This window comes from Theropithecus gelada, chromosome 8 (assembly GCF_003255815.1).
Source record: "Theropithecus gelada isolate Dixy chromosome 8, Tgel_1.0, whole genome shotgun sequence".
In the NCBI taxonomy this organism is placed as follows: domain Eukaryota; kingdom Metazoa; phylum Chordata; class Mammalia; order Primates; family Cercopithecidae; genus Theropithecus; species Theropithecus gelada.
Genome location: NC_037676.1, coordinates 100,470,010 through 100,492,892, shown reverse-complemented (window position 1 = coordinate 100,492,892; position 22,883 = coordinate 100,470,010). Strand labels below are relative to the sequence as shown.

At 40.4% G+C, this 22,883-nt stretch overlaps 2 protein-coding genes across 3 annotated transcripts in view; one reads left to right on the top strand and one right to left on the bottom strand.

The window, feature by feature from the left end:
• POP1 (POP1 homolog, ribonuclease P/MRP subunit) overlaps nt 1-6,261 on the bottom strand; it is a 43,173-nt gene extending 36,912 nt beyond the window's left edge. Inside the window, exon 1 of one of the 2 annotated variants that reach the window (XM_025395289.1) lies at nt 6,164-6,261. The gene's annotated coding sequence lies outside the window, so the exon portion shown is untranslated. The remainder of the gene's footprint in view (nt 1-6,163) is intronic. The other variant, XM_025395290.1, reaches the window with a different exon arrangement.
• A 102-nt stretch (nt 6,262-6,363) lies between these two features.
• Nucleotides 6,364-22,504, top strand: RIDA (reactive intermediate imine deaminase A homolog). Its single transcript, XM_025394873.1, has 6 exons — nt 6,364-6,522; nt 15,948-16,053; nt 18,638-18,692; nt 18,958-19,026; nt 20,419-20,474; nt 21,947-22,504. The coding sequence occupies exons 1-6, from the start codon at nt 6,458-6,460 to the stop codon at nt 22,007-22,009; spliced, it is 414 nt and encodes a 137-aa protein (XP_025250658.1). The 5' UTR covers nt 6,364-6,457; the 3' UTR covers nt 22,010-22,504.
• Nucleotides 22,505-22,883: the final 379 nt, after the last annotated feature.

Here is a 22,883-nt window from a genome sequence, read left to right as displayed (position 1 = left end):
CTACTCAGATGTGGCCAGCTATATATTTAATTTACAAAAGCAATAGATAATGATTTCAATTTGAAGCAAGATAAAGGACAAAAGCAGTGGGACTCCGACTGATTTACCACTCAGCAGTTCCCAACTCTCAAACTCAACATCCCCTATTTTTACTGATTCAGTTTGAAGCAGCTGTTTTCTACTTTTAAATGAAATGAATGTTATAACCTATTAGACACATATCAAGACATAGCCTACAATAGATGCCCTAAATGTAACAAAAAGGAGACCTAAGAAGTAATTTTAATAAAATAATATATATTTCAGTATGTAACCATTTCACCACAACTACACTAGATGATATTTTGAAATAGATTTTGAACCCAGGGGATAACAACATCCACATAGGCACTAGCACAGGCATTGGCACAATCCATAAAGTTGGAGAATGGTCCTGGAAGCCCTCCAACCCCGAGGCACCAGTGATTAACTCTTTCATTGCTAACGGTAGGAAATCTGAAGGGCCCTATACATGGATACACTAGGAGGTAGGGCAGCTCAGAGCAGCTGGTATTCACCAAACAGTTCTCAAAGCAGTTCAATATTTTAATACCAGTCTTTACTTCTACCTACACCTAGAATACCATGAATTCAACAGCTACAAAGGCAAAGCAGCACAGGTGCATTGTACTAGTGCCTCCAAGAGAAGGTAACAATGCCACTAATGACATAAATTTCCAAATTGGTGAACACTCCTTAGTGATGTATCCCCCCCCACCCCGCCAACAAAAGTACAAACTTGCTTTGACTTATTGCATTACTGGAATATTCAGTGCATATTAAAACTGTGTAACCAGGCCAGGTGCGGTGGCTCATGCCTGTAATCCCAGCAGTTAGGGAGGCTGAGGCAGGTGGATCACTTGAGGTCAGGAGTTCGAGACCAACCTGGCCACCATGGTGAAACCCCATCTCTATTAGAAATACTAAAATTAGTTGGGTGGGCCGGGCGCGGTGGATCACGCCTGTAATCCCAGCACTTTGGGAGGCCGAGGCAGGTGGATCACAAGGTCAGGAGATCGATATCATCCTGGCTAACATGGTGAAACCCCATCTCTACTAAAAAGATACAAAGAAATTAGCCGGGTGTGATGGTGGGAACCTGTAGTCCCAGCTACTCAGGAGGCTGAGGCAGGAGAATGGCGTGAACCTGGGAGGAGGAGCTTGCAGTGAGCCAAGATCGAGCCACTGCACTCCAGCCTGGGCAACAGAGCGAGACTCCGTCTCAAAAAAAAAAAAAAAAAAAAATTAGTTGGGCGCAGTGGCCTGCACCTGTAATCCCAGCTACTTGGGAGGCTGAGACAGGAGAATCGCTTGAACCCGGTAGGTGGAGGTTGCAGTGAGCCCAGATCGCACCACTGCACTCCAAGCTGGCCAACAGAGCAAGTCTCCATCTCGGGGTGGGGGGGGGGGGGGGCGGGAAACCTGTGTAACCAATAATTTTATATAAATTAGGTACTGGGCTACTACGGGGCTTTTCTGCACATAGCAGGTTGTCTAACATCCCTGGTCCCTGCCCAAAAAATGCCGGCAATGTTAGCCCAATTATGCCAACCAAAATACCTGCACAAACTTCCAAAATGCCAATCACATCAGAATTTGCTCACTTCCACTGAGAGCTACTAAATTAACTACCCCCATTCACTTACTTCCTTTTCCAATGCAAGACCTCGCACAAAATTAAGACTTGCCTATATGGTAAAGCGTTTAAGGGCTTTCACTATTGTAATACTTAACCTTGTTTTCAGACTCTCCCTTAATCACCTAGCCTTGTTGCCACATGAATAGGCTCTCCCTTAGCTGAGAAAGCCAGACATACTCCTTTCCGCTCCTTCATTTACAAGGCTTCAAGGACTCCTTACCCACCCCGCTTCCTCAAGGAGTTAACTTGTGTAAGCAGACTCTCAACATATCAAAGAGTCCAATTAACTGATAAGGTACTGAAGCAAGCAATGTACGAAGTTCCCAGGATTTTGCTCAAAAGATAACATCATAAAGCCGTGAGTTTGTGTCTGGCGGTGCCCCCATATAAAACATCTTAGGAAAGACTTAGAGCCCCTGCACCTGGAAACTGTTTTTTCTCTATAACCATTTATCTTTTTAACTTTTTTACATGTTTTTACTTCTGTAGAATTGTTGCAACTGAGCTCCTCCTCCCCTTCCTAACCCGAAGGATAAAAGAAAATCAAGCCCCTTCCTGGGGCAGAGAGAATTTTGAGGGTTAGCCATCTCTGGGTCGCTGGCTAATAAAGGACTTTTAAATTCGTCTCAGAGTGTGGCGTTTCTCTAACTCGCTCACGTACAACACTACGGAGTTTGAAAGATGTGCGTTCAAATTCCTTCTTTATACTTTTTAGTTACATAATCTTAGGAAAATTACTTTCTCACTTTCAGCCTCAGCCTCTTCCTCTAAAGTTGCTGTGAGAATTAAACATTATATACAGGCCAGGTGGGATGGCTTATGCCTGTAATCCCAGCACTATGGGAGGCCAAGGCGAGTGGATCACTTGAGGCCAGGAGTTCAAGACCAGCCTGGCGTACATAGTGAAACCGCATCTCTACTAAAAAATACAAAAATGAGGCCGGGCGCGGTGGCTCACGCCTGTAATCCCAACACTTTGGGAGGCCGAGGCAGGCGGATCATGAGGTCAGAAGATGGAGACCATCCTGGCTAACACGGTGAGACCCCAGCTCTACTAAAAACACAAAAAATTAGCCGGGCGTGGTGGCGGGCGCCTGTAGTCCCAGCTACTCGGGAGGCTGAGGCAGGAAAATGGCGTGAACCCGGGAGGCGGAGCTTGCAGTGATCCGAGAGATCGTGCCACTGCACTCCAGCCTGGGTGACAGAGCAAGACTCCATTTCAAAAAAAAACAAAAACAAAAATGAGCCAGATGTGATGGCATGCGCTTGTAATCCCAGCTGAGGCTGAGGCACGAGAATTCTTTGAACCCAGGAGTTGGAGGTTGCGGTGAGCTGAGATCACGCCACGGCACTCCAGCCTGAGCGATAGAGTGAGACTCTGTCTCAAAATTAAAAAATAAACAAACATATACATACTGTATGTGGTTTTGGCTTTGCAAAATGCATATACACAACTCACTTAGCATGGGGCTTTATGCTAACTAAATGCTTAGTTTATGGTAGCTATTATTCTTAAATAATAAATGAAATAGCAGGGATTGATGCCATTTCACTGTCTACTCCACTAATTTCAACTAAATGAAAGACAACTATATCTACACGCAAAAACATTTTTCAAATTAAACAGTATGAAGGAAGTAAATGGAGTCCTGCAGAACTGGTTGGCTAGTGAAGCACATGATTCAGATCAGTCTGCATTAAAAGCCATTCCAAATATTCCACAAAACAACTTAGTTAACCTACTGTTACCTGCTTGAATCAGAACTCACCAGCAAGACTAGACAAGAACACCATCGGAACTCTAGCTCCCCTCAGGATCAGAATGGGCCAAGAAAAGGTTGGTGCTGCCTCCAACCTAGGATAACCTTGGGAACATCCCTGAGCTTTGGGTCCAGATTAAAAAATGAGTAAATCAAACTAGCAGTGGTCTAACAGCAAAAGGGAATGAATATAGGATGCATCTTTATGAAGTCTGAGGACTTAGTTTAAAAGTTTCCAGAGGCCTGGTGTGGTGGCTCACACCTGTAATCCCAGCGCTTTGGGAGGCCAAGGTGGGAGGATTGCTTGAGCTCAGGAGTTAGAAACCAACCTGAGCAACATAGTGAGAATTCATCTCTACAAAAAAATCAAAAAATAAGCTGGGCATGGTTATGTACTTGTGGTCCCACCTACTCAGGAGGCTGAAGTGGGAAGATGGCCTGAGACAGGGAGGTCAAGGCTGCAGTGAGTGAGCCTTGATCACACTACTGCACTCCAGCCTGGGTGACAGAGCAAGACCCTATCTCAAAAAAAAAAAAAAAGTTTCCAGAAGGAATCTTAACTCTTACCTTCACCTTCAAGTCAGTTTTGTCAAAACTTTAATAAGCACTAAATATGTGCTGCCTTTATAAAAATATTTTCCCCAAATCTTCAAATAAAATGGATACGTTATATTTTCTGACACAGCTTAGTATCCCCGATTGGCCAGACACAACCTTTGGTGTTAGTTCCCAGTTTGAGAACCTGGGAACTAACTAGATGAGGTCTATTTTCTTCTAGATCTAAAAAGTTGGTGATTCAGACTTGATATAAAATCTGCCTTAAGAATAAAGGTACCTCATTTCACAAGAAATATTTTACACAAGTTGAATCATTTGTAATGCTCCAAGGTAGCTTCTTATTTAAAAACTTAAATGGTGAATTATTTTGTAAATAAAAAGCATCTCTTAATTATCTAGTTTAATCAAATTTAGCAAACTTTTGGGCACCTACTATGTGCCTAATAGTTTCAGGCTGTGTATAATACCAAAGTAGAATAAGAATTTTGTCATCTTAGGCAGCATTGAGAACTTGATGTGGCAGGCATTATTCTACATGACTTATTCATTTAATTCTCACAACTCTGTGGTCACTAGTATTATTCCCATCTTATAAATGAAGAAATTGAAGCCCAGAGATGCTATATACCAGCCCAAGGCTACTAAGCTTGTGATTGTGCTGAGATTCAAACCAGGCAGTCTGACTCTATCCACTATTCTTCTTTTTTCTTTCTGCCCCTTCCCTCTCCAGTCCACTATTCTTGAAACACGTAACAATTAGAAAATAGGACCTCATATAATAAAATACTAAATTATGCAGTACAGCACAATAGGAAACAGGAGAAGGGAAAGAAAAAAAAATGTGGCTGGGCGTGATGGTTACACTGCACTTTGGGAGACTGAGGCAGGAGAATTGCTTGAGCCCAGGAGTTGGAGACCAGCCTGGCCAACATGAAGAAGCCCTGTCTCCACAGAAAATACAAAAATTAGCCGGCGTGCACCTGTAATCCCAACTACTTGAGATGCTTAGGCTGAAGGATCACTTCAGCCCAGGAGGTTAAGGTTTCAGTGAGCCAAGATCATGCCACTGCACTCCAGCCGGGGTGACAGAGTGAGATCCTGTCTTGAAAGAAAGAAAAGAAAGAAAAAGAAAAGGAAAGGAAGGAAAGAAGAAAAAGAAAAAATATGTGAATTGATAGGAAAAATCAAAGAGAAAATAGGCTTTCAGTTAGCTGGAATTTGCACAGATGAGGAAGAAAGAGTATTCAGGAATCTACTGTGTGAATACAGGAGGACTCTAGTGGGAAGAGGGAGTAGATGACAATGAAACTTGAATAGGCAAGGGGAGGCCAGATTGGAAGGTCTTTTATTCCAGGCCCCAAACCAGTGAAAAAGATCAGAGGGTTCCTGAGCCAGAAGTAGGAAGGCCAAAACCTAAGCAGTATGTAGGACAAAATGAAAGGGAATAAAGGAGATTTTCTTATATTATCTTTAAGAAGCAGGGAAAGCAGAGATTTTACTTTTTTTTTTTTTTTTAAACTGTTGCATTCCTAGCATCTAGCAGAGTGCCTTACACCAAGTAGGGACTCATTATATATTTGTGAGTGCCCGCATAAATGAAGAAACGAAGCGTACTTACAATGCAAATATTAACAGGATAAGAAATATTTAGCCAAGTACCATCCCTTCTGACACAGCAGAATACTCATAAGGGATCTGGGCCATTCCAGATCACTATCTTTCTTTCTGAAATGATACCCCAATCACTAGGGCTCTGTTCAGATAGTGACCTTGTAAAGCCCGAGGAGCACCCTAGAGGAGGGAACACGGGAGGAGCAGGAAAGCGAACACGGGAGGACCAACGCCCAGATCCCAGCGTGGTCGCCTGAATGACCCATCTTAGTCCTTTGGGGTTGCAGAACAGGGGATGCAAATCCATCCCAGGACGGCCTCCGCCCGGCGGGGCAATGAAGGGAAATGACTGACGTAGGGGGCTCGAGCGCAGGGGCCGAAGGAGATGCGACACTAGGAAGAGGGGCCCCGGGCATAGGCAGCAAGGAAAGAAGAGGTCAGAGGAGTCTGAGGGAGAAAAGATGAAAAGGGGAGACGGGCGCCGGGCGGGGGACCACCACAAACAGTCCCCCCGACACTCACAGCCTCTGGAAGGCACGAGCCCCTCACGACCAACCTGCCAGACGCTCTGAGGACTTCCCGGGTCAGAATGACAAGCCTCGACGACAGTCCCCACCGAGCCAAAGCGCCTGGCGAGCGCGCTGAAGAGCGCATGCGCCAGACCAGGCGCTTCCTCCACGTGGCCTGGAGCGTAGCCGAAACTACAATTCCCAGAATGACGCGCGAGCCCGCCCCCAGCAGGCGCTGTCCCGCAGAGGCGCTGCTAGGGTTGGTCAGTCGCACCAGAAGCGAGCAGGGCTGGTGCTGGGGCTTCTTCTCCTGAAGGGGCTGCAAGAGGGAAGACTTAGCCATGTCGTCCTTGATCAGAAGGGTGATCAGCACCGCGAAAGCTCCAGGGGCCATAGGACCCTACAGGTAACGAGGCTGGTGGGAGCAGTGACGGACCCGGGGCGTATGGGTTCGGGGATTCGGGCCCGGTTGGGGTCCCTCCGGGTCAGAGGCCCAGCGAACACGCGAGGAAATTGAGCCTGGAAAGGGGCAACGCACCCAAAGACCCACAGAGAGTTGGGAGCCACGATGGGACCGGGAGCCTGCACTCCACGGGACTTTGCTCGTTCTGGGGCTGCCTCGCTGCGGAACCCAGCCTGCCAGACAGCTCTCCCCGGTTAGAAGTCTTCAGACCCTGTGTTTTTTGGGGGAAGGGGGTAGTTTTTGTTTTCTTGGTAACAGCTTTATTGAGGTATAATTCACGTACCATAAGATTCACCCCCTTTAGCATGTACAATTCAGTGATTTTGACCATACTCACAGTTATGCAGCCATCACCACTTTCTTCAGAACCATTTTCATCACCCCAAAAATAAATCCCATGCCCATTAGCATTCACTTCCCATTCTCCTCTCCCCCGGCCCCGGACGATCTACTTGCATCTTCATGGATTTGCTGATTGTGGACATTTCCTATAAATTTAATCATAAAACATGTGGTCCTTTATGACCAACTTCTTTCATTAGCTTCATACTTGGTCTACCCCTCTCTCAATTGAAAAGAACCCCATCAACAGCTCCCTCCTTTAAACCTCCTGCTGTGAGAAAAGGCACTGAGATGTGGCAGAACAGGAATTATTACAGAAAACTTGGAAATAAAATGCAATGGGAGTGAGAGGGCAAGTAGGGTAGGCAGTAAAGGAGAAAAAAGACAAATTGATTTTAACTTGGGGTGGAAGAGGAAACAGAGCCCTCTCAATTGAGAAGAGCCCTGTCAACAGATGTGGTTGTCTCTTCTGTGGAGAGCTGAGTTCCTTTAACAGAAATGCTTAGCAAATCCCTGCACATCTACACAAGCCACTGGTTTCTACAACATATGGAAATGCACTGTAATGTTTATCAATTCATTGCCCATTCTTATTTCCCACTACTAAATACAAATCGTAGCAAACATTATTTTCTAAGACTGTGCCAACATACTCTAGCTAAATATATGTATACTGGCCAGAAAGTCTAACCTGTGTTTGTTTCCACTTGTGCTTTTGTTTCCACTTGTCAGAAGTGCTTTTAAATGGAAAAGTTAATTTTATTTTTAAGCTTCATATTCTTAAAATGTCTCAGCTTTAAAACTATTGGATCTTATCATATGCATTGTTGGATACTTTCTTTTTCAAAGATAATTTTTTGTTTATTTTTAATTCTTCACTAAAGTATACTTCGCAACCCTTTTTCAATTTTTTTCTATTTAAAATACAGTTTATAGTATCTGCTCACTGTTAAAGAACCAAAGTGGGAAAACTTCTACAGCTGAAACTCTTATAGATGTGCATTGAATGCCTACTATATGCCAAGCACTTAGGAGTACAAAAATGTATAAAGACAACCCAGTGTGAAAAATATTAATATATATGGGGAAAAGAAAAATGAACATTTTAATTTAGCACATGCTCTATGCCAGGCACCATGACAACCACCGTCTCTTAAGTCCCATCCCCATTTTACAAAAAGAAAACTGAAGCTCAAAGTCAAGGTCAGAGAGTCTACAAGTGACATTTTGATTTGAAGTCAAGCCCTAGCTCCCTCCTTTAAACCTACTGCTGTGAGAAAAGGCACTGAGATGTGGCAGAACAGGAATTATTATAGAAAACTTGGAAATAAAATGCAGTGGGAGTGAGAGGGCAAGTGGGGTAGGGAGTAAAGCAGAAAAAAGACATATTGATTTTAACTTGGGGTGGAAGAGGAAAGAGAAGATTTAGGAAGGTTCCTTGTGAGAGGTAGTCCTTTGGTTTTGAAGGTTGGTTTTGTCATTTATAGTAGTGTTGTGAAGTTTGATTTTTAAATTATTAAGGATTTCAACAGGAAGTCATTGAGTGAAGGGCGTGGAGGTAGAAGTCAGGTAGAGGGAATGGCTTGAGTGAGGGCATGGAGGTAGAAGAATGCATGGTATAAAGATTTTGGGGAGAAAGTTTTCATAATTCAAGTGCTACTTCTATCTTTTTTGTTTGTTTGCCAAATCTGTATATCACTTATAATTTACTTAACCTATTTCTTTGAGATGGCTCACTTCATTTTATTTAACAAGTTAATTGAAAAGGGAAACTTTACAACAGTACACGAAATAGAAAACATTTCAATAGAAAGTAATAGTAAAAAATAAACTCAATTTTAAAAAAGGTGTTATTAAATTTTAGCTGGACTAGACATTACAGTTGGTTCAAAATCTGAGGCCTGCTCTCTCTTTGTTAAGAGTGAGGTTTCTTTAGGCTGGTACTGTGTCTCACGCCTGTAATCCCAGCACTGTGGGAGGCCAAGGTGAGAGGACTGCTTGAGGTCAGGAGTTCAAGACCAGCCTGGGCAACATAGTGAGACCCCATCTCTATTTAAAAAAAAAAAAAAGTTTAATTAAAAACTTTCAATTGATGTTTTAATTTGTTTTCTAAAGATGATTTTTTTTCTCCTTGATGTAATCAAATGGGGTAGAATCATCATTGCTAACATTTACTGATGCTTACTCAGCAGCATCGGGCACTATTCTTTTTTTTTTTTTTTTTTTTTTGAGACAGAGTCTCGCTCTGTTGCTCAGGCTAGAGTACAGTGGCACAATCTCGGCTCACTGCAACCTCCACCCCACAGATTCCAGTGATTCTCATGTCTCAGCCTCCCAAGTAGCTGGGGTTATAGGCATGTGCCACCACACTCGGATAATTTTTGTATTTTTAGTAGAGATAGGGTTTCACTGTGTTGGTCAGGCTGGCATTGAACTCCTGACCTAAAGTGATCCACCTACGTCGGCTTCCCAAAGTGCTGGGATTACAGGTGTCAGCCACCACGCCTGGTCAGCACCAGGCATGGTTCTAAGTGATTTATATGCATGGTTGTATTATAGTCCCCATTTTTCGGTTGAAGAAACTGATGTGTGCAAAATTAAATAATTTGCCAAAAGTTACACCACTAAAAAGTGATGTAACAAAATTTGAATTTAGGAAATGGGTACTAGAGCCTAGTCTTAATCATTTACTTTGTTGTCCTTGGTGTAGATTGAAAAAAAATTGGAAAAGGAGTCATTTTCTTACTGTGTTTCACTGTGTATGACTGACTCCTTTGAGAATACTGATTAAGAGTTGGAATTTGGATTTGAATTTTTGTTTTGCCTCTTTTCAATTATATAACCTTGCAGAGTGACTTAACCTCTCTTAGTTTGCTTCTTTGTCTTCTAAATGGGCATAAATAATACCACTTGATAAGATTATTGTGGGAATTAAATAAAAGTGACCAATAAAAATTAGATTTTGGCCGGGCGCAGTGGCTCACGACTGTAATCCCAACACTTTGGGAGGCAGAGGTGGGTGGATCACATGGTCAGGAGTTCAAGACCAGCCTGGCCAAGATGGTGAAACCCCATCTCTACTAAAAATACAAAAAAAAAAAAAAAAATTAGCTGGGCATGGTGGTGTATGCCTGTAATCCCAGCTACTCGGGAGGCTGAGGCAGAGAATTGCTTGAACCTGGACGGCAGAGACTGTGGTTAGCCGAGGTCGCGTCACTGCACTCCAGCCTGGGCTACAGAGCGAGACTCTGTCTAAAAAAAAAAAAAAAAAAAAAAAGAGAGTTTAGCAAGATACAGGTTGTGGTGGTTTCCAATACTAAATGGAAGAATATAAACTTTATTTTGTATATAATGAGGAACAATCAAATGTGTTTTTTTGTTATGGTTGTGTTTTTGTATGTGTGTGTGTTGAGACAGTGTCTCGCTCTGTTACCCAGGCTGGAGCCAGGATCATGGCTTATTGTCGCCTCAACCTCCTGAGCTCAAGCCATTCTCCCACCTCAGCTTCCGAAGTAGCTGGGACTACAAGCCACCATGCCCAGATAATTTTTGTATTTTTTGTAGAGCTGGGGTTTCACCACATTGCCCAGGCTAAATGTTTTTAAACAGGGTGGAACATGATCAGATCTTTTAAGAAGATAATTCTGATAGTAATTCCGATAGAAATTTGGAGGTTAAGAGAGTGAGAATAGTTAGGGGATATTGCAAGTGAAAATTTGTAATCTTTTTTCTCCTTCTGCCCTAATGTCTTTCTCTCAATCACACAGTAATAGCATTTTAAAAAAACACTTTTACCTTCAAACAAGAGGGACACAACCAAATCAAAGTGATTATTAGAGACACTTTGTCCTGGAGCCTGCTAAAGAGTATACCCCTTCCTTGACCTATTTAGAGATACTCTGTGGACTTTGTTCAAGAAGGAAAGCATAACAGTAATGTTCCTTGTTGACTTGAAGGTGAGTGGGAGTCAACTGTCTTTATAAAGCTGAAAGCAAAAAGGAAGGGAATCATCGTGTGAATGTGCCAATATGACAAGAAAAAAAAGCTACCAACCAGCTTCGTGGTATGGAGACTTCCAGGACATTGTGCCTCTTGTGCATTTGGTGACTAGAAATCGTGCTTATTTTCAATAGTTAATGTTTAAGAAAAAAACAAACTCCAACTAACTACTTATATTCTGATAAAGTTAATTGGACATGTTTTAGGAACCTTTTGGAAACGAGTTTTTGTGCATGAAGTGCGTAGTGAGTACACTTTTTGAGAATCCTGGGTCCTCTTCAGGAAGAATTCAAATGTGTTGAACTTTCAGTCTCTGGCATTGGAATGGATGGGGTGTTGTCACTAATTAGCCAATCAACTCTGCACATTTCAGGAATACTTCCAGACAGAACCTTGAAAGATTTCAACATTGCATTGCTTTGCATTGCGCATATTGCACACCGTCCTCATAATTATAAATTTTTGAAGCAGTAGCCCGTGTGGCATAGACTATGATGTGAGAATTATTAGAACGCTTTTGAAAGTGTGATTACCCTTTAACCTGGAAGTAGAACAATGCACTTTTAAATTTTCTGAAGTCCAACCACATGTCTTTGGATAGTAGGATTCTTATGCTCAGAAGGTGTCAACTGGACAATTATTCTTATGAACAAACCTCTTTAGATCTATAAGAGATAACTCACATAGCTCAGATGGACTCAGCTCCAGTGCTTACTTTTTATATTTTGAAAATAAAAGAGTTTCTTTTTACTACCATGAAGTTTCTGATAAATAATAATGCATTTGGTCTTAAAGTGTGTTTCAGATATGGGGAAAGCTGAAGGCACTTTGCACAGGACCTAGGGCAGACGGCCTAATTCTACACAGGACAGTTAATAAAAAACAGTGTTACTGATGGTATTATTTAACCCGAGAAAAGATTACGAATTAACAAACTCAGTAGTTATCTATTTGTGGACCAGTGTGAAAGCCAGATAGCTGAGAAAACTTTCTAGACTTTCTGAATCATGTTACCAAGTTTAAACATACCTCCTTAGCTCTCTCCAAAGCATTTGCTGTAAGTCGACAGGTCCTGCTGAAAAGACATTCACTGACAACCAAAATTGTTTATGCTAAGTGGTTAAAGAGCAAAACATCAGCAAGTAGTTATAGTGTGCCTACTGTATGCAAAGAATCACCTACACCCTACAGAGCTACAGAGACATGGTAAGACATTACCCCAAACTCAAGGAGTTTAGAGTCTAAGATACCTTGGGAGATAGGATAATAACAGGATGAGTTACAACACAAGGCAGGATCCTGTACATAGTATAAGGAAGATACAACCAGAGCACTCCTGGAATCCAGGAGAAAGAAAAGCTTAATTACTTAGGGAAAGTGTGTGTGTGTATGTGTGTGTGTGTGTGTGTGTGTTTAGTGTAGTTTTATTTATAACAAAATTTTGGAAGTAATGGTGACTAATTAAATAAAGTATATCCATATTGTAAAACATACGTAGCTGTTTCAAAAAATGAGGAAGCACTCTACATATACTTATGGAAAGATCTTCATGATATTCTGTTGAGTGAAAAAAACAAAGTGTACAAGAACGTTTAATATACCATATTTTATGTAAAAGAAAAGAGAAAATATATATTTGTTTTGGTTTTCTGTTCATTAAAGAGACTGGATGAATACCTAAAGAAGAACAATGGTTCTGGGCTGGGAACTGAGCAAATAGGGAACAAGAATGGAAGAAAGACTTTTCACTGCAATTCTTTGTATATTTTCTGGATTTTTGAACCATATGAACTCCTATTCAAAAATAAATTATAAAGGAAAACAAAAGATGTGGTCAAGAAGACCAGGGAAAACTTCATGAAATAAAAGAGGAAAGTTTGGAGCATGTTGGAAAATGGAAGAATAGGGAACTAAAAGAAGAGGATTAAAATGAGACTATCTTAAATTTATAAATAAGCATGGAAATTTTAAAACAAATTTCACTTTTTTTTTTCTTTCTTTATTTTTTTTTTTTTTTTGATACAGAGTCTTCCTCTGTCGCCCAGGCTGGAGTGTAGTAATGCAATCTTGGCTCACTACAACCTCCCAGGTTCAAGTAATTCTCATGCCTCAGCCTCCCAAGTAGCTGGAATTACAGGTGTGCACCACCATTGGCTAAGTTTTGTGTTTTTTAATAGAGACAGGATTTCCCCATGTTGGCAAGGCTGGCCTTGAACTCCTGACCTCAAGTGATCTGCCCGCCTCAGCCTCCCAAAGTGCTGGGATTATAGGTATGAGCCACCATGCCCTACCACATTTCACTTTTAAATTAAAATTACATTAAGGTTTCTTTCTTCAACATCTTAAAAAAACAGACAGGCTTTCTTCATCCCAAAACTAATATGATTCCTATAAAAAGTGGACTTGTTTGGCTTTTTTCAGGTATCAATGTATTGTATTCTTTTTCCTGTGATTTTATCCTACTTCTGAAATTTAACATCTTCATAACAGAAAAAGTTAGTTACAGAAGTAAGCACTTTGCAGAAATGAAATTGTATTAGTTCGTTTTCACACTGCTATAAAGATACAACCCAATTATTTATAAAGAAAAGAGGCTTAATTGACTCACCGTTCCGCATGGCTGGGGAGACCTCAAGAAACTTACAATAATGGCGGAAGGGGAAGAGGCACATCATATATGATGGCAGGCAAGAGAGAGTGTGCGTGTGTAGGAGGAACTGTCAGACACTTATAAAACTGTTAGATCACGTGAGAACTCACTATCACGAGAACAGCAGGGGGGAAACTGCCCCCATGACTACTTATGTTTTTAAAAGTGCTCTTGAAATTGCATTTTTTTGCTTTACAGCTATATTGAGGTATAAGTTACTTATAAAAGTTACCCATTTTAATGGCTGGGTGTGGTGGCCCACAACTGTAATCCCAGCACTTTGGGAGGCCGAGGTGGGTGGATCACCTGAGGTCAGGAGTTCAAGACCAGCCTGGCCAACATGGCAAAACCCCATCTCTACTACAAATGCAAAAATTAGCTGGGCGTGGTGGCTCACGCCTGTAATCCCAGCTACTTGGGAGGCTGAGGCAGGAGAATTGTTTGAACGCGGAGGCGGAGGTTGCAGTGAGCCAAGATTGTGCCACTGCACTCCAGCCTGGGTGACAGAGTGAGACTCCATCTCAAAACAACAAGTTACCCATTTTAATTAAGTTACTCACGTAGTGTTCCATGAGTTTTGGTAAATGTATAGAATCAGGCATCCACTATAATAGTCAAATTTTAGAACATTTCCATCACTCCCAAAAAATTCCCTTGTACCCATTTATGATCACCCCTGGCCCCAGACAACAGTTAATCATCTGCTGTTGCTATTGTCCTTTCTAAGGTTTCATTTAAGTGAAATAAGACAATATATAGTCCTTTGTTGGATCTATCAGTGGGTGCGTGTGTGTGCATCTTCCATTTTTGCTATAAATAATGCTATTCTGAACATTCACATAAAGTCTTTGGACATATGTTTTCATTTCTCTTTGATAGTTGCTTAGGAAAGAAATTGCTGAGTTGAGGCTCAAGCCTGTAATCCCAGTATTTTAGGAGGCCAAGGCAGGAGGATCACTTGAGTCCAGGAGTTTGAGACAAGCCTAGGCAACACAGCAAGACCTCATCTCTACAAAAAAGCAAAATAAATAAAAAATAAAATAAAAAATTAGCCAGGCATGGTGGTGCACACCTTTAGTCCCAGCTACTTGGGAGGCTGAGATGGGAGGATCGCTTGGGCCTGGGAAGTCAAGGCTTCAGTGAGCCACCATCCTACCACTGCACTCCAGCCTGGGTGACAGAGCAAAACCCTGTCTCTGAAAGAAGAGTTTGCTGGGTTGTATGTCAAATATATGTTTAAATTTTTAAAGAAACTGCCAAACTATTTTCTAAAGTGGCTGTACCATTTTGCATTCCTACCAACAGTGTATGAGGGTTGCTCCCCATCATTGCCAATGCTTGTTTTATCAGTGATGTCTTAGTGTGTGGTTTTGCTTTGCATTTCTCTAATGACTAATAATGTTGAGCAAATTTAATGTACTCTAACTCTTTGTATGTTTTCTTTTGTAAAGTATCATTTGCTCATATTTCATTGGGTTGTCTTCACATTATTGACTTATAAGAGTTCTTCTTATATTCTGGATATAGGTACTTTATTAGGTATATGTTTTGCAAATATTTTTCTCCCAATCTATCACTTGCTTTTTCTTCCCCCAACCCCTTTTTTTATTTTGGGTCTCTGTCTGTTACCCAGTGCCAACTGAGGCTGGAGCGCAGTGATATACACATGGCTCACTGCAGCCTTCAACTCCTGGGCTTACGCAATTCAATCACCCTAACCTCCTGAGTAGCTGGGACCACGGGTGTGCGTCACCATACTCGGCTGTTTTTCATTGTTTTTTTGTAGAGACTGAGTGGTTGCCCAGGCTGGTCGCAAACTCCTGGTCCCAAGCAATCCTCCTGCTTCACCCTCCCAAAGCACTAGGATTACAGCACCCAGCCCCTTTTCATTTTCTTAAAGGTATCTTTGATAGGCCGGGCGCGGTGGCTCACACCTGTAATCCCAGCACTTTGGGAGGCCGAGGCGGGCGGATCACAAGGTCAGGAGATCAAGACCATCCTGGCTAACACGGTGAAACCCCATTTCTACTAAAACTACAAAAAAAAATTAGCCAGGCGTGGTGGCGGGCACCTGTAGTCCCAGCTACTTGGGAGGTTGAGGCAGGAGAATGGCATGAACCCAGGAGGCAGAGCTTATGGTGAGCCGAGATCGTGCCACTGCACTCAAGCCTGGACGACAGAGCAAGACTCCGTCTCAAAAAAAAAAAAAAAAAAAGATACCTTTGGTAAATAAAAGTTTTTAATTTTCGTGAAGTCCAATGTATCTTTTTTTTTTTTTTTAACCATTTGTACTTGTCTGTCCTATCAAAAAAGTCTTCTAGCATTGAATTTTATGTTTTATACTTATATAAATACACTAGCTTTCTGTTTATTGCAGTCAAGCTGTGTTAGTCGACAGGACGATTTACATTTCAGGACAGATAGGCATGGACCCTTCAAGTGGACAGCTTGTGTCAGGAGGGGTAGCAGAAGAAGCTAAACAAGTAAGTCATTTTCCAAATTTGAAGTTTCCTTTTCTTCTACCTTTTTAAGGTTGGAGAGTATTAAGAATCCACTTCCCTGATTTGTTTTATAGAGATTAACAGATAAATGTTTTTTTAAACTACTTACTGCTTGATTTAACGTAGTTTTCGATCTAAGAGTTGGAAATTTGATGGATCATGAATCATCTAACAACCAAAAGAGAGATTCTACCTCCTTAACACTAAAGTGACCTTAAACCTGAATCATTGACGTCAGATGACATGCTGCCACTTCCAAATGGATTGGGAAATTTTCTTTTCAGGGCCACTGACCTGCCCCTCTTCAAAAAAAAAAAAAAAAAAAATTTCCACCACAGAAGTAAAAAGTCAACATTTTAAAAAATAAGCATGGTGGGGAATATAATTCTAATCCAATAAATATAATTAAACCATAATGTAAGCCAGGCATGGTGGCTCACGCCTGTAATCCCAGCACTTTGGGAGGCCGAGGCTGGCAGATCACTTGAGGTCAGGAGTTCAAGACTAGCCTGGACAACATGGTGAAACCCCATCTCTACTAAAAATACAAAAACTAGCCAGGGGAGGCCAGGCACAATGGCTCATGCCTGTAATCCCAGCACTTTGGGAGGCCGAGGCTGGCAGATCACTTGAGGTCAGGAGTTCAAGACCAGCCTGGCCAACATGGTGAAATCCTGTCTCTACTGAAAATACAAAAATTAGCCAGGTGTGGTGGCATGTGCCTGTAGTCCCAGCTACTCAGGAGGCTAAGGCATGAGAATCATTTGAGCTTGGAAGGCGGAAGTTGCAGTGAGCAACATATAATTAGAATTATATTCCACATGCTTATTTTTTTAAATGTTGACTTTTTACTTCTGTGGTGGTAATTTTTTTTTTTTTTTTTTTTTAAGAGGGGCAGGTCAGTGGCCCTGAAAAGAAAATTTCCCAATCCATGTAGAAGTGGCAGCATGTCATCTGATGTCAATGATTCAGGTTTAAGGTGACTTTAGTGTTAAGGAGGTGGAATCTCTCTTTTGGTTGTTAGATGATTCATGGTCCATCAAATTTCCAACTCTTCGATCGCACCACTCCACTCCAGCCTGGGCGACAGAGCAAGACCCCGTCTCAAAAAAAAAAGAAAAAAAAATTAACCCAGTGAGGTGGTACATGCCTGTAGTTCCCGTTACTCAGGAAGCTGATACAGGAGAATCACTTAAACCTGGGAGGTGGAGGTTGCAGTAAGCCAAGATCGCACCACTGTACTCCAGCCTGGGACACAGAGCAAGACACTGTCTCAAAAAGTAAAATAAAATAAAACAATAAACTATAATTTTATGCATTTACTGAGTCATATAATGCTGAAAGTTTGTTTTGTTTTGTTTTTGTGAGACAGCCTCGCTCTGTTGCCCAGGCTGGAGTGCAGTGTCGTGATCTCAGCTCACTGCATCCTCTGTCTTCCAGGTTCAAGCAATTCTCTTGTCTCAGCCTCCCAAGTAACTGGGACTACAAGTGCCCGCCACCACATCTGGCTTATTTTTTTGTATTTTTAGTAGAGATGGGGTTTTACCATGTTAGCCAGGATGGTCTCGATCTCCTGACCTCATGCTTCACCCACCTCAGCCTCCCAAAGTGCTGAGATTACAGGCGTGAGCCACCGGACCTGGCCTAGCTGAAAGATTTTTAAAAACCTAAATGTCCACTCATAAAGAACCGGTTGAATAAATTATGCTAGATCAATACAACTAAAGTAATGTGGAAAGATCTCCAACGTAAATTGTTTCATGGTAATAAAACCAAGATGCAGAACAGCATGCACAGTATGCTACCATGTGTGCTTTTATGTTTAAAAATATGTAACATAAGCATTGACTGTACCTAGAAGGATATACAATAAATTAGGAACAGTGGTTACCTCTGAGGTGGGAAACATGGGGGAGAGAGAGAAGGGTGAGAGAGATCTTTACACTATATAAGCTTTTTTAATAGCTTTTGAGTTTGTTGTTGTTGTTGCCATATCCATGTATTACCTATTTAGAAGATTATTTTAAAAGACACAAGAATATAATGAAATATTACATTGTGACCAGCAAAGTGGGAAGGAAGAATGAATCCAAAAAAAGATGCTTTTCCAGAAGCCAGTGTCTCAAACAGTTATATAATTTACTAATATCATTTTTTGAGAAAAAGGAAAAAGAACCCTTTAAAGTCAAATATTGCTTTAAAAGAAAACATGTTTTAATGCTTACTATCTCATCCTTATCCTTGAAGTGGTATCAAATGAAGAACCCCAGAAATTATTTCTGTGGACATTGGCCGAACAATTAACACATTTTAGCACTGAAGAAGGGACTTCAACCCAGTCTTTTTATGCACAAAAGGAGACAACCTTCTCACTGTATTTCAGAAAGACTCATTCTATTAAAGGGAAGCCAAGAAACACACTTGTAAGCTTCCTAACAAGAGTAGAGAAGATTTTTCTGCAACATAAGCTATTTAAGGAGGTATTAGTAAAAGATGATTAATTGAATGTAATTAAAGCTTTAAATCTCATATCAGTGACTTAGGCCTTTCTTGGCTTGGTTCACAGGCTCTTAAAAACATGGGTGAAATTCTGAAAGCTGCAGGCTGTGACTTCACTAATGGTGAGCAATTTGATATTATTTCACATTTCTTTTTGATATTTCTTTGGTCTTTTTCAAAAATATATGGCATCCAGTAATATGCCGTGCCATGTCTTTGTTGCTACTTAAAAGTTGTTTTAAACAGCAACTGTTCTCCTTCACTTCTTTGGTCCCATTTCAGTCCCATTTTAATCAAGACAGTCTCAGAATCATATAGTCCTTTTCTAAGTAATATTTTGGGTCAGACCAAATAACTAAACCTAATGACAATGTTTGTATCTTCTAGTGGTGAAAACAACTGTTCTTCTGGCTGACATAAATGACTTCAATACTGTCAATGAAATCTACAAACAGTGTAAGTAATTTGGCTTTATTCCTATTTTCCATTTTTAAAAAGAAATAAATCTGGTCACATTAATGAATGTGTATTATGAATTAAGAGTGGTAGGAGATGCTAAAGAAATGGTCATAGATCTTGTCCTAAAAGAATTAATAATCTGATTGGAAATAGGTTGTATACCCCCCATGAAAAAGTCCTAAGATATTTCTATTGCATTCCCTAAAACAATGTAGTGAAACCCTACATACCCATTTTTCAAAAGTTTAATTTCATTAAACCCTTTTCAGGCTTTTTAAACTCTCCTAAAAAGTTTTTTACACATAGGTTTTATTTACTATTGCTGTATGGTCCAGCCACCATCTTTATCCTGGCTCTCTCAGACTCATTAGTTAGTTACTTAATATTTCTAAGCCTTGGTTTTCTCATATGCAAAATGGAGATAATATACTCCTACCTTATAGGATTGTTGGAATGATTAAATGAGTCAGTACAACATGTAAAGCACTTAGATGCTGGTGTGTTATAAGCACTGAGTAAATGTTAGCTATTATTAACATTGATGTCATAGTGGAGAAAATTGGTGTCCCCACCACCTAGTGGGATGAGGCAAAGGTATAACATGGAAAAAGCATCATTACTTATTATCTCCTGAAGAAATGACTAGAAAAGACCAAAGTTGGCAGAGGAAGTACTTGCCAAAATTGCTGGAGATGGGCACTTGTTCCCTATTTAGATAAATAGTTTATAAATATCACTTTAAAAACAAAACTCCACATCAAACAAGATCAAAATGTTAGAGTACGTATTTCTTTTTTTTTTTTTTTTTTTTTGCCAGAAAGCTAAGAGATTTTAAAAAGTATTAACTATGGTAGGAATCATATGGCAAAATATTTTATCAAACAAATCTGATAGTGAGCCTCTTTTTTAAAATGTTGCTTAAAGCCAGGTGCAGTGGCTCACATCTGTAATCCCAGCACTTTGGGAGGCTGAGGTGGGTGGATCATTTGACATCAGGAGTTTGAGACCAGTCTGGCCAACATGGCAAAGCCCCATCTCTACTAAAAATACAAAAATGAGCCAAGCGTGGTGGTGCACACCTATAATCCCAGCTACTCGGGAGGCTGAGGCAGGAGAATCTCTTGAACGTGGGAGACAGAGGTTGCAGTGAGCTGAGATCGCACCACTTCACTCCAACCTGGGTGACAGAGCGAGACTCTGTTTCAAAAAAATAAAAATAAAATGTTGCTTATATCTAAGAACTGACTAGTATATGAAGCACTTGCCAGATTCTTAATTGTAGAATATTGAATAACAATACAATATCTGAAAACTAAAATAAAATTTTTCACTTGATCTTTATTTTTTCAACTCTTCTCTATTAAAAAAATGAAATTCTTTTAAATTCAGATTTCAAGAGTAATTTTCCTGCTAGAGCTGCTTACCAAGTTGCTGCTTTGCCCAAAGTAAGTACACTTTAAATGACTAATGTACACAGTTTTCAATTTCTACATTGTTTTCCTTCTATAAGTAAACTAAGCACTGTGAAAGGAAACTTAAAAGAAGTAGCCTGGGTAGGGTGGCATACCCCTGTAATCCCAATACTTTGAGAGGCCAACACAGGAGGATCGCTTGAGGCCCGGAGTTCTAGACCAGCCTGGGCAACATAGCAAGACAGCCATCTCTACAAAAAACAAAAAATTAAAATTAGCCATGCATGGTGGTGGTGCACACCTGTAGTCCCAGCTACTTGGGAGGCTGAGGTGGGAGGAACACTTGAACCCAGAAGATTACAGCTGCAGTGAGCTGTAATCGAACCACTGTGCTGCAGCCTGGGTAACAGTGAGACCTTGTCTCTAAAAAAAAAAAAAAGAAAAGAAAAGAGATAGATCCTGCTTCCCCAGGGACTTAAAGTCTGAAAGGAAATACCCTATATTACATGCATGAAAAAAAAAACCTTTTAAGACAACACGTGAACATAGAATCAAAATCAAAATACTTAAATTGTGAGAAAAGGCCGGGCACGATGGCTCACGCCTGTAATACCAGCACTTTGGGAGGCCGAGGCGGGCGGATCACAAGGTCAGGAGATGGAGACCATCCTGGCTAACACAGTGAAACCCCGTCTCTACTAAAAATACAAAAAAATTAGACCGGCGTGGTGACGGGCGCCAGTAGTCTCAGCTACTCAGGAGGCTGAGGGAGGAGAATGGTGTGAACCCGGGAGGCGGAGCTTGCAGTGAGCCGAGATTACGCTACTGCACTCCAGCCTGGGCGACAGAGCTAGACTCCGTCTCAAAAAAAAAAAAAAAAGGAAAGAAAAGGAATCTAAACCTTCCACTAGAAAAATAATCTCTAAACCAGGGGCACACATATTTCTCACCATTTTGATTTTGCTACTCTAACTCGAAGCTTAGCAGCACGATATTCCTGCCTATAAAAAAGCAGCTCTTACTGACTTCTACTTGCAGTTTCTACTAAAGAAAAATTATGTTTTAAGAGTGTAATTTGTATTGCTTTAATTAGTTGTTACTTGGAATGATCATTATCAGACCTATTAAGGTACTGGTTGTAGTAGAAAGAGCTCTGAACTTGGAATCAAAAGACAAGGGTTCAACCTCTGCTATCTAGCTTGTGACTGAGATGAGTTAATTACTCCTTCTACACTTCAGCATATCATTCTGTGAATTGACAGGAAAATATCTCTCTAATAGGGCTGCTGTGAGAATCATATAAGCTAATATAGTATATGAATATACTTAGCATGGTAACCTGGTCTATTATAGATTCTTGGTGAATATTTCCTTCTCCTTTCCTTCCTTGAAAAGCTTAACGTTAAAAATGTTATATTGCTATTAGTTTCATGTTTTTAGTAGGTATTATAGAGTTTGCAATTTGTACAAAATGATTAAAACAAATTGTTTTGTTTTCCTCACAGGGTAGTCGAATTGAAATCGAAGCAGTAGCTGTCCAAGGACCGCTGACAACAGCATCACTATAAGTGGGCCAGTGCTTTGTAGTCTGGACTTGTTAACATTTTAATTTTACAATTGATGTAACATCTTAATTAACCTTTTAATTTTCACAATTGATGACAGTGTGAGCTTGATGAAAATATCTGAAGTTATTATGGAAATACCATATAATAAGGAGAGTTGAACATGAATTGAAGATTAGAGAAGGAATCCAGTTACTGTTTTAAATTACACCTGTATTACTGAATATAGGAAAGAGATACCCATTACATAGTTACTCAATAAATAAAAGAGAAATAACAGGTAGGAAAGAAGAGTAATTATTCCTGAGAAATAATCGAGAACATATCTAATTCAAACTAATGATGTGAACGATTTAGTTTTCATGTCAGGTATGTGATTCTGCTCTTTCTTGAGTAAAATTTAAGTGTTTAAATTTGAGGTCAAGGAGAAGAAAGTGGACCAAAATTTAATATAGATAATATTTTTCTAATGGAAATAAAATAGACATGCAGATTTCCTTTGGTGTGATTTTGTTCACTTATTTCTTAACAGTTTATACATTAAAACATATTGCCTAGTTGGGGTGGGTAAAGTTAAAATCTCCAACTATTTTGTTTTTCAAAGCCTATTTCTGACTTCATACACTTTTACACAGTTTATTTTTTTCAGCAGTTTTAGCCAACTATTATTACATGAAACATCATTTAAACTTTCTAGTCTTCAGCAGTTTTGGCCATTTACAGTGTTGCAGAATTTGCATGTAAATTTTCACATTTGTAGACATCTTTTTAATCTCTGCTCTATCTGTCCCCCCTTTTCATCTCTGATATGATTTATTTGGACTTCTTTTTTTTCCATTATTAATCTTTTTAAAGAACTACTTTTTGGCTTTGTTGA

Excerpts from the sequence above, each read along its gene's own strand:
- RIDA (XM_025394873.1), top strand. The coding sequence starts at position 6,458 with ATGTCGTCCTTGATCAGAAGGGTGATCAGCACCGCGAAAGCTCCAGGG. Across the intron at positions 6,523-15,947 it reads GGGGCCATAGGACCCTACAG|TCAAGCTGTGTTAGTCGACA; the intron begins GTAACGAGGCTG and ends TGTTTATTGCAG. Across the intron at positions 18,693-18,957 it reads AGGCTGTGACTTCACTAATG|TGGTGAAAACAACTGTTCTT; the intron begins GTGAGCAATTTG and ends TGTATCTTCTAG.